This window comes from Ornithorhynchus anatinus, chromosome 1 (genome assembly GCF_004115215.2).
Source record: "Ornithorhynchus anatinus isolate Pmale09 chromosome 1, mOrnAna1.pri.v4, whole genome shotgun sequence".
NCBI classification, from domain to species: Eukaryota; Metazoa; Chordata; class Mammalia; order Monotremata; family Ornithorhynchidae; genus Ornithorhynchus; species Ornithorhynchus anatinus.
The window spans coordinates 42,260,549-42,277,758 of NC_041728.1; the positions used below are offsets into that span (position 1 = coordinate 42,260,549).

The window sequence follows — 17,210 nt, forward strand, 5'->3', positions numbered from 1 at the left end:
TCCTATCCTGGACTGCTAATTCAGGGACACTTGGTGAACCTGCATGGAATTCCGCTGCTGCCTGGGTACACTGGTTCAATCCATTGCCAGCCCCAGGACTGCCATGTCACCAAATCTTTGTTTCATTAGGTTTTCAATTTCTCTGCCTTTAAACAGAGGAGGGGAAGTACCAGTTTTCTGTGGCTTGTCTGTGAAGTCCTTCAAACTTTGTCTCCAGAACAAGTAATGAATGAATTTTTTTTTGTAAATGCCTTTTGATAAGAAAATATCCCAAAGAGTTCAATATCCCAATCAATATTGGCCTTGATAGAGGTATTCCCGTGACAACAATGATAAGGTTTGTGCATTGGAACCCCATGTTGTAGCCTCCTGGCATTGGAAATGCTGTTTTTGTGTCTTTCCTTTGCAGGTACATTACACTATGTATTTGACCTGGAATGGTTCCCAATGTCATCAAGGGGCAATAGTGAGCGCCTCTGAATGACAACCAATGGCATAACGTGGTCATTTACCCGGGACAATAGCAATACCCACAGCCTGAAAGTTGGATAACCAAGGGTGGTCACTCAGGTTATTCAATGGTGCCAAAAATCTGGATCTTTAAAGGTTAAACCTGAGGGTATTGCTGTTGGGGTCGTTGTTTCGAGTGTGTCTGGAAGCAGAGACTTAGAAAGTAGTTCTCACTTGCACAGCTAACAACACAAGCAGTTCAAGATGGAAAAGCAGGGCTTTCACATGGTCCTTATTGACCTCTTCCTTCTGGCTGCTTGCAACTTCAGCCCCCTCAATGCCAGAAACCAAGAGCCCTAACTATCCAGGGTCCCTTTGTTTTCCCGATAACCAGAAGTGAGATTCCTGTAGCTGATAACCCTCTGCCTAACTCCCTGATAAATTCCCATTAGCGATTCCTTCCTCAAGCCACTTCTTTGGAGGGTCTGAGCTAATCTTTCAGTGGATTTTGGGGACCATACCTTTATCCCCCCTCACCCCCAGATTCCCCTCAGTTAATATTTAATGAAAACTTATTCTGTGCAGAGCCCTAAACTAAATGATTGGGGTGAATACTATAGAGTTTTACTAAACGTGATTGCTCCCTCAAGAAGCTTAGACGTGTATTGGGGGAGACAGACAACAAAATAAATTACAGAAGCAACACAGTTAAAAGATATGTCCAAAAGGGCTAATGGTCAGGGGTGTGAACTACTTGAATTCTTAGGTGATGCTGAAGTGCCCAACTGGCAGAAGTAAGGTAAATAGGATGGGGAGATAGGAGATTAATCAGGGAAGGTTTCCTGGAGGAAGTGCGATCTCTTTAGAAGGTCCCAGAAGATGAGGGAAGCAGTGGTCTACCAGCTGTGAAGAGGGAGTTCCAGGAAATTGGGAGCATTAGAACAAGAGGGTGGATATTTTGGAAGAGATGGAAATGAGGCACTGTACTGCAGGACCAACCTTTAGACATATTGAATGGATGGTTTTGGTGTAGGGGGACAAAACCTACCTGTTGGCCTTTATAATTCAAGGGCAAGGCCCCATCTCTTTTCATACAGCTAATCGTGTCTCAGAGGGATCCTACTTAAGCCCCATCAGGGACTCCCGTGACAGAGGCTTGTCTTTCATGAAGTTACAGTGCTCCCCAAAATGTGGTTTTCTCACTAGCCAATTTCAACCTTCTGCCCCCCAGCAAGTTGAAATTTTTTCTGCTGCCTTTCTTAAACCTCCTCCAAACTAAAAGCTAAAGTTTGCTAAAGGAAGGAACCCGAAGTCTCCAGCAATTTATCTCCTAAAGGAGGAAGATAACAAGGCTCCCATTAAACAGTTACAATTAACAATGTGGTACTAATGGAAATAAGGTGGAAACATTTGCCTTCTGTTGCGATGCTTAGTTGATGATGAGTTTACTCAGTGTATCTGTGGGTTTCAACATGTATAAAATAATTCCTTATCTTTGAGAATGTAAATTGTTTTCCAGGTCTTAAATGACTCCACCCTCTCTTTCTTACATTGTAACCAAATCCTGGATTTCTCCCCCCAACATTTCCAGGATTTGCCCCTCCCCCAACATCTAAATGGCCAAAACACCAACACATTGGTCCAAGTTCTTAGGATACCACATTGAGTGTTGTGTTGACCTCTTGGCAGATATTCCTGCTTCCAGTCTCTGGGCTATCCTGTCTATGCTTGACTGTGCTGCCTGGATCATTTGAAAAAAAAATGCCTCCCCTGCATGTGTCTCATTCTGCTCCTCAAAAACCTCCAGTGGTTGCCCATCCATCTCCACATGGAGCAAAAAACTCTTGACCATTGAAAATTTAAAGCCCCTAATTAGCTTTCTCCCTCCTACTGAGTACATAGCTTTCTTTTCTATTCACTTTCTCCTATCTATAATTTATTATAGTATCTGTCTGCAGACTAGATTGCAAGCACCTTGAGGGAAAGGATCAATGTCTATTAATTTGATCATACCCTTTCTAGGGCTTGCTACAGTGCTTTGCACTCTCAGTAAATATTTTTTTTTTTATAAATTGTGCAAAAGGAGATTCTCATCAAGCATTTTATGGGTCTTGTATATCAACAGGAAAAAAGCCTTTATTAAAATTCCATCTCCTCTAAGTGGCTTTTCCTCACTTAGTCCTCATTTTCCCTACTCATCCCTTGCACTTGGATTTTTCCCCTTTATTCAGCCTCACAATACTTATGCCCATATCCATAATTTATTTTAAATTATGCATTTGGATTTCTCCCCTTTATTCAGCCTCACAATACTTATGTCCATATCCATAATTTAGTTGAATGTGTCTCCTTCTCTAGATATAAGCTTCTTGTGGAAAGGGAACATATCTCCTAATTCTGTTTCATTGTACTCCCCCAAATGCTTGTGCTTGCTCTGCACACAGTGCTCTGCACACAATAAGTGTGCAGTAAATATGTTTGATTGAGCATGAAACTTTTATGGCCTTTGTTATCTCGTACACTAAAGTTGTAATTTTAGAAATCGGGGACCTGGAGTGATGTTATTTGACTAGCTAACCATAAATTTTGCTTTGCTCCAACAATAGCTTAACTCCTTTGCTCTTTTTTTTTAATGCAGAAGAGCCAATGTAGGTTGGAAAGGTGGATTATTTTATTCCAAGGGTGGAATATCATGACTCTTGATTCCTCACCCTGTAATCAATGCTTTTATGTACTTGATTTAGTCCTACCTTGTTATTACTGAGAAATCTTTTAGAGTTATAAAGCTGGGGGGAATAAACTGTGATTCATACTCTGGACGTCGGGGGAGGAAGTGTCTCAGATCAGAACCTAGGGAAGACAATGAGCTGGTCAATTGTATTAAAGTTCTCTTCTGGTTCCTTGACAACACAGTTCTTTAACTCTGTTTATTTGATCTAGTCTCCCTCAGTCAGTGGTATTTGAGTGCTTACTGTGTGCAGCACATTGAACTAAGAGCTTGAGAGAGTATAATTACAATGGAGTTGGTAGCCCAGAACTCTGCCCACATGGAGCTTAGAGTGTAGAGGGAGAGACATACAATGAAATAACCTACATAAAGGATAAATGGCAGAGTTTGAGGTCGTGTATGTAAATGCAGTGGGGCTGAGGGTGGAGTGAATTTCAAGGGCTTTAAAGGATACAGATGCAGGGGCTTAGGTCAGTCAATCAATTGTAATTTACCGAGTGCTTACTGTGTGCAGAGTACTGTACAAAGCACTTGGGAGAGTACAGTTTAACAATAAACAGACGCATTCCCTGCCCACAAGAGGCAGGGAAGAGAAATGAAAGCTGTGTCATTCTTACCCAGCATACTCTCTCTTGTGTTTCCAGGTGATCGTCTATATGGCCGGCCTGGCTCAAGGCATGTACAGCAATCTCCCAAAGCTCGGTTGGCTTTCCGCGTGATGGCTTTCAGGGCTGTCTAGCATCAGTGGACTTGAACGGGCGCTTACCAGACCTCATCAACGACGCTCTCCACAGGAGCGGGCAGATTGAGCGTGGATGTGAAGGTAGTGTTTCTGTCTGCTGCTGCCTACAAGCCTCCGCCCAGCCCCTTTCCTCCGTTCCACCGATCCTTCTTTCTCACCTTTGTCTTCACCGTTGCATTTTCCTGCCACTGGATGGGTGTGTCCAAGTTCCTTGCCACCAGTTCTGTGTTTGTGCCTTGGCCAGGTGTGCTCCTGCAACATCGTACCCTGCCAATAAAAGGGCCTATTGTGGTATCAGCATCAAACTACTTGGATCTCTGCTTGCAGAGTGACATAGAACTTTGAGTAGACAAAGGGGATTTACAAAGCTTCCCCTAGTCTTGGAGCAAACCACTGAATGATAAAAGGAACAGCATGGTAAGCTGTTCTACTGAGGCTTAGTAGGGCCCAGCAGATAATGACCAATAGTTAAAGCAGTCCGATTTCAGCAGCGGGCAGTGGTCAATACTCAGATGATGCCACTGCCAAACCAAATGCTCTAATGGGAGTTCCCCGAAAGGTGTTTTTCACCCAGGCTGAAATGCAAAGTGGGTGTCTTGTCTGAAGGATTTGTGTCCCTGCATTTGCTTGTAAATGTGCTGAACCGAATGGTCCTTGGTTTGGGACAGCAACATATGTTGTGTGTGTGTGTGTGTGCGCGTGTGCCTGATTCATCGACCTTCACCTTCACCACAATCAACCCTTCACTTTTTACTCCTTCGCTTAACATGCAAAAACAGCAGTCATGAGGATGTCGGTTCATCTCCTTAATATCCACGTTTTTAAAAGAGTCCTGGGAGCAGTTCATAAGTGCAGGCTGACTTGTGGTTATGAAAACCATTTCCTTGCTCCTAAATTAGTTTCCTATGCTCTCTGATGGAAAGGTGCAGTCATTATCCGTGATATTATTTTCTGACTTCCACTTTTTCATCACCCTCTTAGTCGAGATCTCTAGGCTCAGTGCAGGATGGTCTTCCCAAATACAGCTGTGACCATATTTCCTCCAAACCCTTGAATCAAATCAGCCTATGGATTAGGAACCTTAGTCTATTCATATAATAGGGATGGATTTCAATAAACCAATCATGATAGCTTCATTGCTCTGAAAGCAGAAAGTCAAGTTGATATGTTAGGTAATTAAGCCAATAATTCTCAAGTGGGGTGTTATAACCATGCCTGCTTATGATCAGTAGAACAAGAAATCTTAAAGAAAGGACACAAAGGAAAAGTGGGTTTATATCAGAGAAGATGGGAGCTGGGGTTTAGGATTGGGCTTGTGGTTAAAAATAACCCCTGAACTATTAAAAGGGTTCAGTTTAAATGGCCATGCCTTAAGTAGAATAAAAATCACACACAAAGTAAGGAACTGATCCCTAAAGCAAAACATCCTGGACTTAGCCCTCTTTTCCTGTTCGTATGCAGTATGGTCAGGAGGACCTGAACTTCCTCTGGGTGTTGGGGAAAGCTCAAAACTGAATATAGAGAGTAGATGGATCAACAGTACAACTCTGTGGCAAGTCCTCTGGGTCTAATAAAATTGCACTCTATCGCCATGGAGATAATTGTGATGGTTACATATTGAACATTAAGACCTCCCAGCAGGGCCAGGTTGAAGTGGAAGATGAGCTGGGAGGGAGGAAGGTCCTTGTTTATTACACGCAGATGGCTAGGGTAATTAGCCTAAGTGGACAGGAAAAATGCTTGAAAAGTAGGTTAAGGCATAAATTGATCTCTCAGGAAGCTGACTCTATTGTGCAGAATGCCCACCCTCAGAACAGTGCTCAGATGCTTTTACTGGTTGGGAAATGGAGCCACTCAGGGGAAAGAGGACCCTGAGGCAGAGAGCCCAGGTAATTGTCATCTTAGGTGTGGCACAGAGTTGTGAATTTTTCTCAGCGAAGGTTTTAGGTGTCGAACTTTACAGGGGAAAGGTGCTGGGATCCTCTCTGGCAATTCCCATTTATAAAGCAGTAAAAGAAAAGGGAGAGAGAAATCAGTAGTCTCACATTATCTAGAAACAAACCCTGGAGTTTCAAGGTGAGTGTGTCTTACCTAACCACATGATGACAGGTGGACTGGTATTTGGCCAGTCGGCTCACGTCAACTACTGGACATGGAAACCTCGATGCTTCGGTGTCATAGCAGAAAAATGTGTGGCTTTTCCTGTGGCCTGTGACCTGCTGAAAGAAAATAAGGAAGATTAACTTAAAATCATTTCCAAGAACACTTCAGATATTAACCCTAGACACAGCTGAATAAGCAACACACTGGGGTTGAATTTTCTCTCTGCTTTCATACTTTTCCGTAGGTGTCAGACTTTCTTTTATGGGCTTATTAGCATCCTTGAAGGCAGTAAATTTAGGGTCCACTAATCCAATTGGCCACAGATAATTTTACCAAGAAGTTGTCTCTGGAGTATTTCTGAATCCCCTCAAAGTATTGTCCCATCTGTTCATCTTGTATCTACCCCTCTGCCTTCCACAGTGCTTGGCATATTGTGAGCACTTAGCACCACAATTATAAAAAAAAATTATATTATTTGAAAGTTTTAGTATGGCACTTGACCAGCAGCAGGTTTATTTTCAATCAAGTAATGGTATTCATTAAGCACTTACTGTGCACAGCACTATATTAAGTGCTCAGAAAGATTCTAAATGTGGCTAAAACATAGTTTTTGTTTTTTTCCATTCAAATGCAGTATTTCTTGGTGGGGTTTCCAGATCTCACGTGGATGTTTCATGCTTGACTTGAGATGTTTAGAATGATGTTTTTGGATTGTAATTTTTTTTCCCCTCAATTCACTCACACCCCTCCCTCCTGTCATGAAATTCTGCTTTCCTTCTTCTTTTCCCTTGCTTAGCCTAACTGTTGAAAGCCAGGTTTTCTTGGTTTATTTTTTATGGAATGTGGGAAGAGCTGTTTTGCCTCTTGCCTGTGCTTGGCTGGTTTTGATTTTTGTCAGCTCCTGTGATGACGATTTGAGTGGCTGCTGTCTCTGCTTCTAACTCCTGTTGTGAGGTCACTGGGCCTTCGCTGTCTTCTGAAAATCTGAATGTGCATATTCACTGTCTGTGTGGGCTATGTTGGTGATGCTGATTGCTTTTTCTGTTTCAGTAATGTTACCCTGGTTTTATCTGCCTCTAACTAACCTCTGGTTTATTGTTTTCGCTTTTTCTGTTCTTTTGCTAACAAAGTTGCGTTGACCAAAGCTGACCTGCAAGGTAGAGAAGGTTCTTGTTCCCATTACCACTTTGGACTGAAAGATGCCCTGTGTAATCCCCGGTATCTCTTCTTTGGAGGCTTTAATGCAGTCACACCTCTTGGGCAGCAGGAGCTGTGGATAGGCTGAAGAAGCCCTGTCTTGAGCGGGGAATGTGCACACAGAGGGATTCAAGGGCAGAAGCACTGGCAGCGGGAATGGGGAGGAGGTGTGAAGGGGATTATTAAGTCGATGGCTTCTTGGTGGCTAAAGAGGTTTGACCGCATCATATACTGTGAGTACCCATAAGCATATGCGTTGACTTCCTAAAATGGTTGATGGTTCTTCAAACAAGGGACTGCCATTGAACGGCTGCTGGCTACATTACAAAAGGCAGGTAGAGATAGCGGAAGGAAGGAAGGGACAGGAGGTGAAGTAGCAAAAAAAATGTCATTCCTAATTTCAGGCTTCCCTCTGTCAAGGAAGCAGGGCAGGTTATTTGAAAGCTCTGGCCTTTATAAAGCATATAACATGATTCAACTTGTTTGGAGAGAAGTTAGGAGGGGGATGATTAATACCCTTCAAATGAGACTCGCAAGTAATATTCCTCAATTGGGGTTTGAGTATTTCGATGAACGTGTTAAATTTCTGCTCTAAGATTTGAGCAAATGGGAGACAGGGAGAGGGGTGTCAAGTTTTACAGAATATACTGTGTGAAGTGCCTGAAAGTTAGATGTCAGATGATAACATCCCTGACAGAAACTGCTTTCCCTTATCATTCAAAATGGCATCTCTGAGAACAGATCTCAGAACATGCAAACCTAATTACCCCAGTTGTACTTAGAACATTAAGGAAAGATAAGTGAAATCTCCTGGACTGTCCTTCTTATTGAATCTTTCCGAATGATATTAGCTACATAGAAAGCACATCAGTTTTCCTCTTCATTGTTTGTTGCCTTGGGTAAAGCAGGACTCACAAAGGATGTCCTCAGCACAGAGAATTTTAAGAAGATCAGAGACTTCCTTGGCCAGACAGAGGGAATGTTACACCTGCATCTGTAACCAACAGGGCCACTGTTCTAAGGGGAAGTCTGGAGTCAAGCAGAAACTCTTATTTTGTGTTAAATTCCATTCAGTTTGTCCCTCTTTTCCTCCCTCATCCAGGAACTATTGCCACATACAGGCTGCCCCTAGGCAAAATAACTGAAAGTAGAAACTCATCATTGACCCAATAATAATAATTGAGGTATTTGTTAAGCCCTTAAGGTGTGCCCAGGCACTGTTCTAAGTCCTGGGATGGATTCTGGTACATCGGGTTGGACAGAGTCCCTGTCCCACATGGGGCTCACTGTCTCATTCCCCATTTTACAGATGAGGTAACTGAGGCACAGAGAAGTGAAGTGGCTTGTCCAAGGTCACACAGCAGATAAGTGTTGGAGCCAGGCTCAGAACCCACAACCCTCTAAATCCCAGGCCTGTGCTCCATCCTTTATTCCATGCTGCTTCTCAGCCTGTACCCCTGTACCCTTCAGGGACTTGTACCCCTGAAGGCCAATGGGAAGTCTAGAACAAATTTACTGCTGTCTAATATAGAAAATGAATATGCCCATCATTTTGTAAACTAAGCTACAATCTGATCCAAATAGCTGGTACCGTTCTAAGTCTAGAACCTAGTACCCGTGCAAAAGAAACTGGCAAGGCAACAAGTTGTTTTTTTATGGTAGATTGTTTAAAACAAGCATTGTTGCTTCCATTCAGCCTTTTTCAACAAATTTTCCATGTTAGATAATGATAATAGTAATGAAAACATGTGCCAAGGAAGTGCTAAACACTGAGAGAGATATAAATTGATCAGATTGGACACAGTCCCTGTCCCACAAAGTGCTCACACGTCAAGTCCTTAGGGGGAGGGAAGATAGGCATTTTATCCCCATTTTACTGTTGCGGGACTTCAGAGGTTAAGGGACTTGCCCAAGATCACATGGCTGGTAAATAGTGGAGCTGGATTAGAACCCAGCTTTCCTGACTTCCGGTCCTGTGCTGTTTCCATGAGGCCTCACTGCTACTGCCTTTGCTTCTCTTTCAAGAGCACAGCACTAATTACCATTGATTATTTTCTCTCCAGTTCAGATAGGTTACTTCTCACAGTTGCAAGAGAAGCCACGTGGCCTAGTGAGAAGTAGTGTGGCTTAGTGAGAAGCAGCACAGCCTAGTGGAAAGTGCCCAGGTCTGGGAATCAGAGGACCTGGTTTTAATCCCGGTTCTGCCACTTGTCTGCTGTATGACCTTGGGCGAGTTACTTCATTCCTCTGTTGCCTCAGTTACCTCATCTGTAAAATGGGGATTAAGACACTCTATGTGGTACTGGGACTATGTCCAACCTGATTATCTACCCCAGTGCATAGTACAGTGCCTGGGACATAGTAAGTGTTTAAATACCATTAAAAAAATTGCAAGCCATTTTACTCCTTGATTTTTCAGAGAACTGAATGAGGTATTTGTCTGGGATTGATCTGAGATTGATATGTATGTATATATATACACATACATAATATACATATATGTATACTATCAATATGATAATTGTTAAGTGCTTACTACAAGCCAGGCACTGTACTAGCACTGGGTTAGATACAAGATTAGTGGGTTGGACCTAGTCCCTGTCCCACATAGGACCTCACAGTCTTTATCCCCATTTACAGGTGAGGGAACTGAGACACAGAGAAGCTAAGTAGCTTGTCTGGGGTCATTCAGGAGACAAACTGGTTGGAGTTGGGACTAGAACCCCATTCCTCTAACTCCAGGGCTGTGCTCTTTCCACTAGGCCATGCTGCTTCTCTTGATATAAATATAATTAGATCAGAGCCCAACCCTGGTCCCACCTGAGGCTCATAATCTAAGGGGAAAGGAGAACAGGTATTGAATTCCCATTTTACAGCTGAGAAAACTGAGTAATAGAGCAGTTGGATGACTTGCCTAAGGTCAAACAGAGTGGTAGAGCCAGTATTAGAACCCAGGTCCCTTGGAACCATAGGAGAAAAATGTTGTCAATTAGGATACCATTTTGAAAAGTAAGATAAGAGAAGCAAGAATATTTTCAGAAACAGTGTTAAGGTAGTGGAAATTCAACCTTGATAAGCCTGAAAAAATTAACGTCTGTGCCTGATTAATTTAAGGCTCTGTGTCCCTGACTCGATGGACAGTAGAAGAAAGATTTGTTCTCTAAGAGCAGCAGGTGAGGAAGGCAGAGAGGGAAGAGGGCAAAGTAGAAGAGGTGTCTACTTTTCCCTGCCTTTTTAAGCATCTTGAAGCACTCCTTATTAACAGATGTCCAAAACACAGCAGTTGATGGTGTCAAGGAAAGTCACTTAATTAGTTTGCCTGAAAACAGGGAGAATTGCTTGAAGAGAGGGATTTACATTGAAGACAGGGCAACAATGAAATGAGTGGATCTGAAAATGGTCCTCACTTGGAGCACAACTGTGGGGTGGTGGGAGGTAGGGGGGTTGGTCATCTCACTGACTTATTTTCCATGAGGAAGCAAGTGCTCTGTGCATCAAACTCACTTGATTCCTGATGATGCGAGAAAACACCAACCCTTCAAATCCTTCCAGGTGAATGTCCTAACTCATGATAAATAAATAATGTTGGTATTTGTTAAGCCCTTACTATCTGCAGAGCACTGTTCTAAGCGCTGGGGGAGATACAGGGTAATCAGGTTGTCCCACTTGAGGCTCACAGTCTTCATCCCCATTTTACAGATGAGGTAACTGAGGCCCAGAGAAGTGAAGTGACTTGCCCACAGTCACACAGCTGACAGTGGCAGAGCTAGGATCGAACCCATGACCTCTGACTCCCAAGCCCGGGCTCTTTCCACTGAGCCACGCTTAACAGAACCTGTTTGTTCTCACCAAGCCAAGAGCCCCTCCTGCGTAGAACCACTTCTAGAGACCCCCCAGAACCATCTAGAGAGACTCTTAAATAGGAATTTTGGTCAAGCGTCAGTGCCCCCTTCAGGGGAGAGGGCAGTGACGTATGTGCGGACAGCCAAGGGGCAAAGTGGACTGTTGTGCCAATGTTTGACCAAGATCACCTCACTGAATATTTCTTCCTCCTGTGATTTGGCAGCTCTCTTTCCCAGCCTTTCATTCGGATATGCTACATTCATTTCCAGAAGTGCAGGCATTTCACTACGAATGGCATGAGAACATGATGGCCTTTATAGCCATGGGTTCCTCTGCAAGAAATCTGCCTGCATAGAAAATTTAAATATACTGGAGCCCTGGGAGGAAGCTTGAGCCCAGTCTAATATTACTTGAGACTAGCTGGTCTTTGAGGTGATAGGGAGGGGAACAAGCTGCAGTGAAACAAAATTTTGATTCGTCAGCCTTTTTTGATTATACATCAAGACTCCCAGTTCAAGAGGAATGTAATTCAAAGTTTCTATTGACATTCCTTCCCCTTAAATCCACTAGGCAAATCTACCTCTTCAGGTGCTCTTTTCCCATGTATTCCATTCAGAAGGTTTGAAGGAATCGGAGACAGTGATGAGTGGGGTGCTGGACTGTAAGGTTGCTATGGGCAGGAAACGTGTCTAATAATAATGTTGGTATTTGTTAAGCGCTTACTATGTGCAGAGCACTGTTCTAAGCGCTGGGGTAGACACAGGGGAATCAGGTTGTCCCACGTGGGGCTCACAGTCTTCATCCCCATTTTACAGATGAGGTAACTGAGGCCCAGAGAAGTGAAGTGACTTGCCCAAGGTCACACAGCAGACAAGTGGCAGAGCTGGGATTCGAACTCATGACCTCTGACTCCAAAGCCCGTGCTCTTTCCACTGAGCCACGCTGCTTCTCACCAATGTCTACCAACATTGTTAACATTTTACTTTTCCAAGTGTTTAGTACAGTGTCCTGCAGACAGTAAACATTCAATAAATACCATTGATTGATTGGAATGCAGTCTTGGTTGTGAGTTAGAGACCCATCTCAGTTCTGGTAGTATCCTAGACCAGCTCAAACCATCTTGCAGCAACTACAATTAATAGCACATCCTTTAAGACTGCCCTGGCCTAGAGAACTCCAGAATCCCAGACACCTCAGCCCTTGGAGGTCAGATTCTGAGGTTGTTTAACTCTCATCTGGGTATTTTTTCCCAGAATTTAGTACAGTGCTCTGCATAACAATAATGTTGGTATTTGTCAAGCGCTTTCTGTGTGCCAAGCACTGTTCTAAGCACTGCAATAGATACAAGGTAATCAAGTTGTCCCACGTGGGGCTCACAGTCTTAATCCCCATTTCCCAGATGAGGTAGCTGAGGCACAGAGAAGTGAAATGACTTGCCCAAGGTCATACAGCTGACAAGTGGTGAAGCTGGGATTAGAACCCATGTCCTCTGACTCCCAAGCCCAGGCTCTCTCCACCAAGCCATGCTGTTTCTCTGTAGGGGCTTAATAATCTGAGAAGCAGCATGCCCTAGTGACAAGAGCACGGGCTTCGAAGTCAGAGGACATGGGTTCAAATCCTGACTGCGCACTTGTCTGCTGTCCCAGTTAGGGCTCACAGTCTTAATCCCCATTTTACAGATGAGATGACTGTGGCACAGAGAAGTGAAGTAACCCTGCCCAAGGTCACACAGCAGACAAGTGGTGAAGTCAGGATTAGAACCCAGGTTCTTCTGACTCCCAGGCCCATATTCTATCCATTAGGCAACGCTGTTTCTCCAAACTTTTGTTCTGCTACATGGGTAAAGTTTAACTGTTCTTATCTCATTTATGAAAGGGCAATCATAAGACACTACCTTTTTTTGACTGCAGAGGCATAGAATCAAAATTCTTTTAGATTAGAAGTGCTGTTCAAAGATGGAGACTCGAAAATACAAGGTATTACTCTGGTTGAGTTGAATTCTCCCTCCTGCATAGGGGGAGAATGGTCTGTCTTAACTCCGAGAGAAACCTACAGGGATGGAGTTAAAGGAGTGGGACAGATATTATACACCTCATCCTACACTAAACATAAGTTTGATTTATGGCCTTGTGTGAAAGGCACCTGTTTTATTTTAGGGATGTAGGTGGAGCTAAAAACAGAGACTTCCAGCAGTTTTGCCTTCAGAGTAGTTATTGCTTGCGAAGTGTCCTCTAAGAGGTATTGAATCAGGGTGGTGGGTGGTGGTGAAGGCAGATGCTTGAATCCACTACCACCCAGGGATTGAGCAATCAACTGTATTTATTGAGTGCTTTTTGTGTGCAGAGCATTGTTCTAAGTGTTTGGGAGAATACAATACAACAATTGAACAAATTCCCTGCCCACAACAAGCTGAAATCCTCGGCCTAGAATAGCCATTTCCCTTCCAAATGGAGGAACAGGTCGCTCCCTTCTCCAAAGGGCTCCATGAAGGAAACTTGGTTTTAAGATTTCAGGCGGAATGATCCTCAAGAGCAATTAGCAAATAATCTGCTTTGGATCAAAATTGGGAGAGAAGAGCCCACAATACCATCCCTTGAACTCATGCCTTGAGGACATCTCAGTGACCAGCCTGCCTTTTTCCTGCTATGATCAAGATCAATTAGCAGAGTCTCCACTTCATTCCGGCAATGCTGCAAGTTTCAGATTTGCTATTCTTTTACATCCCCGCTTCCCTCCGCTCGTCAGCAACAAGGGAGGGATGTGGGCTGGAGCAGGCTAGTATTTCTGAAAATGCTCATTGTCTCTTTCCTAACTTTGTTAGAGTGTGGCAGCATTCTTTTTGGGGAATTCCAAGTGTTGGCCTGCCTAGCTCTCCTATCAATCAATCAATCAATTGTATTTAATTAGGCACTTACTGTGTACAGAATACTGTACTAAGCACTTGGGAGAGTTCGTTATAACAGAGTTAGGAGACACTTCCCTGCCTTCAAGGAGCTTACAGTCTAATATAATAACAATGGTATTGTTAAGCGTTTACTATGTGCCAAGCACTGTTGTGAGCACTGAGGGTTATCAGGTTGTCTCACAGTCTAAATCCCCATTTTACAGATGAGGTAACTGAGGCACAGAGAAATCCAGAAAAACAACCACGATAATAATAATAATGGTATTTAAGCTCTTACTATTTTCCAAGTGCTGTGCGAAGCACTGGGATAGATACAAGCTAATCAGGTTGTGAGGCTTACAGTCTTAAACCCCATTTTACAGATGAGGTAACTGAGGCAACAGAGACATTAAGAGACTTGCCCAAAGTCACACAGCTGACAAGTGGCGGAGCTGGAATTAGAACCCACAACCTCTGACTCCCAAGCCCATGGTCTTTCAAGACAGACTTTTAAATAAATTATAGATAGCTATAAGTGCTTTGGAGCTGAAGGTTGGGTGAATAAAGGGTACAAACTCAAGTGCAGAAGTGATGCAGCAGGGAGTGGGAAAAGAGGAAATAAGGGCTCAAGGAAGGCCACTTTGAGATGTGCTTTGAATAAAGTTTTGAAGTTGGAGAGCATGCTTGTCTGTTGAAATATAAAGGAGGAGGGAGTGCCAGGCCATAGGCAGGGCAAAAGGTCAGTGGAAAGGTAGATGAGATTGAACTACAATGAGTAGGTTGGCATTAGAGGAGAGAAGTGTGTGAGCTGCGTTGTAGTAAGAAATCAGAGAGTTAAGATAGAAGGGGGCAAGGTGATTGAGTGCTTTCAAGCCGATGGCAAGGAGTTTCTACTTGATTCAGAGGTGGATGGGCAGCCACTGAGAAATGGGGACAGCATTGACTGAAAGGTTTTATACAGAAGTGATTTGGGCAGCAGAGTGAAGTCTGGACTAAAGTGTGGGGAGACGAGGCAGGAGTTTTCCTGGTTCCCACTCCTGGGATTCCCCGTCCATTGTTGCTGACAGAGGAATAGGAGAGAAACAAATCTGAAACTTTGTGAATGGAGTGGAGACTCTACTAATTGATCATGACAGGGAAAAAGCAGGCTAGTTACTAAAATTCCCTTAAGGCTTGCACTCAAGGGATGGTGTTTTGGGCTTCTCTCTCCACTTTGATCCAAAGCAGATTATTTGCTTCTGTGGACCATTCCACCTGAACTCTAAAAACCCTGCTGTGGACCTTCTGTCTCTAAGCCCCAGGAGAAAAGTGCTCCCTCCATAGCTGACAATGATGAGCAAAGCAGAAAAGAGCCTTGGATTTTTTCTTCTCTGCCTGTTTTGACTCCTGGATTTAGGTAGCTATGGTATTTATTAAGTGCTTACTCCACACAGCTCCGGGATTTGCTCCTTCCTCTCCATCCAAACTGCTATCACACTTATTCAAGCGTGTGTCAGAAAGCATCTTGACTACTGGATCAGACTCCCTGTTGACCTTCCTAACTCCAGTTCCTCCACTCTTCAGTCCATACTTCACTCTGCTGCCTGGATCGTTTTTCTTAAAATCTCATTCAGCGCACATCTCCCCACTCCTCATATGCCTCCAGGGATTGCACATCCATTTCCTTATCAAGCAGAAACACCTCACCAGCAGATCCAAGACATTCAATTAGCTCTCTCCTCCTTAGTTATCCATGCTCCTCTACCAGTACAACCCAGACCACACACTGCATTCCTTGTTTTTATGGTATTTGTTAAGTGCTTACTGTGCACTAGGTGCTCTTCTAAATTCCAAGCTCTGGGGCAGGCACAAGGTAATCAGTTTGGACACAGTTAATGTCCCACAGTGGGTTCCCTGGCTTAATCCTCATTTTACAGACAAGGTAACTGAGGAACAGAGAAGTGAAGTGATTTGCTCAAGGTCACACAGCAGACAAGTGGCAGAGCTGGGACTAGAACCCAGGTCCTTCTGACTCCCAGGCCCGTGCCCTATCCACTAGGCCAAGCTGCTCCTCTAGTACCAACCCAGTCCCTATCCATCACTCCCAGCTCCCCTGCCATCTGCACCTTGCTCACTACCTCCTTCTTCATATCAGACAGATCCCCACTCTCCCCATGTTCAAAGTCCTGCTGAACTCATATCTCCTCCAAGAAACTTCCTTAGGGTATAGATTTCATCTCACCAACCTATTTTCCCTCTGTACTGCCCTAGACATGCCCTTAGTTCCACCTATTAAGCACTTAGGTACACTCAGCATCCCCACTCCTGTCGATCAATCATATTTATTGAGCACTTACTGTGTGCAAAACACTGTACTAACCTCTTGGGAGAGTACAATATAACAGACACATTCCCTACCCACAGTGAGCTTACAGTTTCCTCATACTTGGTTACCTCCCTTTCCTGTAATATATTTTAGTGTCTGCCCTCTCCCTCACCACAGTTAGACTGTAAGATGACTTCTCTGTGCCTCTGTTCCTTCACCTGTACAATGGGGATTAAGAAAATGAGCCCCATTTGCAACATGGATTGTGTTCAACTTGATTACCTTTGTATCTACCCCAGTGCACAGTATAGCTCTCTGCACTCAGTAAAACTTCAATCAGAAAGATTGATGAATTAATTACAGAGATGCTCTCCATCCGTTTCCCTCCTCCAACATGAGGGGAAAGACCCAAAGCAGCCTACTCCAGATGGCCAGAACTCATTCTGGTAGCTTTGCTCTTCCACCTCTACCTTTCTTGGGGATTTATTCAACTTCTACATGCTTCAGTTTCCCCAGCAATAAAATGAGGGTTGCTCTGAGAGGAATAATGTGTGAATTCTCCTACAGGAAGAACTCTGAATTGCAATGTACCTGGTAAACACGAAACGTTTGTTAAAAGACCAGAGACATCTGTGCAGTATGTCTTGGTGGCTTTAGCACCTTACAGAAAACTGTGACAAACATTCTATTTAAAAACCAAGTCTGTTGGCTCATCAATAGGTTGTCTGTGTCTCTCCCCCTTCTTCAGCACTACCGGAATACTTGTACAAAATCGGAGTATGTGTGTTTGCACTCAGCAAGTCGTGTGCTGAGGTGTCACCTGGAGTCATCGTTCTCTGCAGTTTCTTGGCAGTTTCTGTGAAAATGAATTAAAGGAGCTCAGTCTTAGGCCCCAGCTTCTTAGTGAAGAGTAACCAGCTGGAAATAGTGAACTCCCAGGAAAAAATGAGTCCTATTC

At 43.7% G+C, this 17,210-nt stretch overlaps 1 protein-coding gene across 1 annotated transcript in view; it reads left to right on the forward strand.

Annotated features, from left to right (window-relative positions):
* The window catches only part of NRXN3 (neurexin 3), a 1,784,727-nt gene that overhangs the window by 820,892 nt on the left and 946,625 nt on the right, over nucleotides 1–17,210 (forward strand). Inside the window, 4 exon segments of the mRNA XM_029059196.2 lie at nucleotides 410–509; nucleotides 511–606; nucleotides 3,823–3,879; nucleotides 3,881–4,001. Coding sequence (XP_028915029.1) covers nucleotides 410–509; nucleotides 511–606; nucleotides 3,823–3,879; nucleotides 3,881–4,001 — 374 coding nt within the window.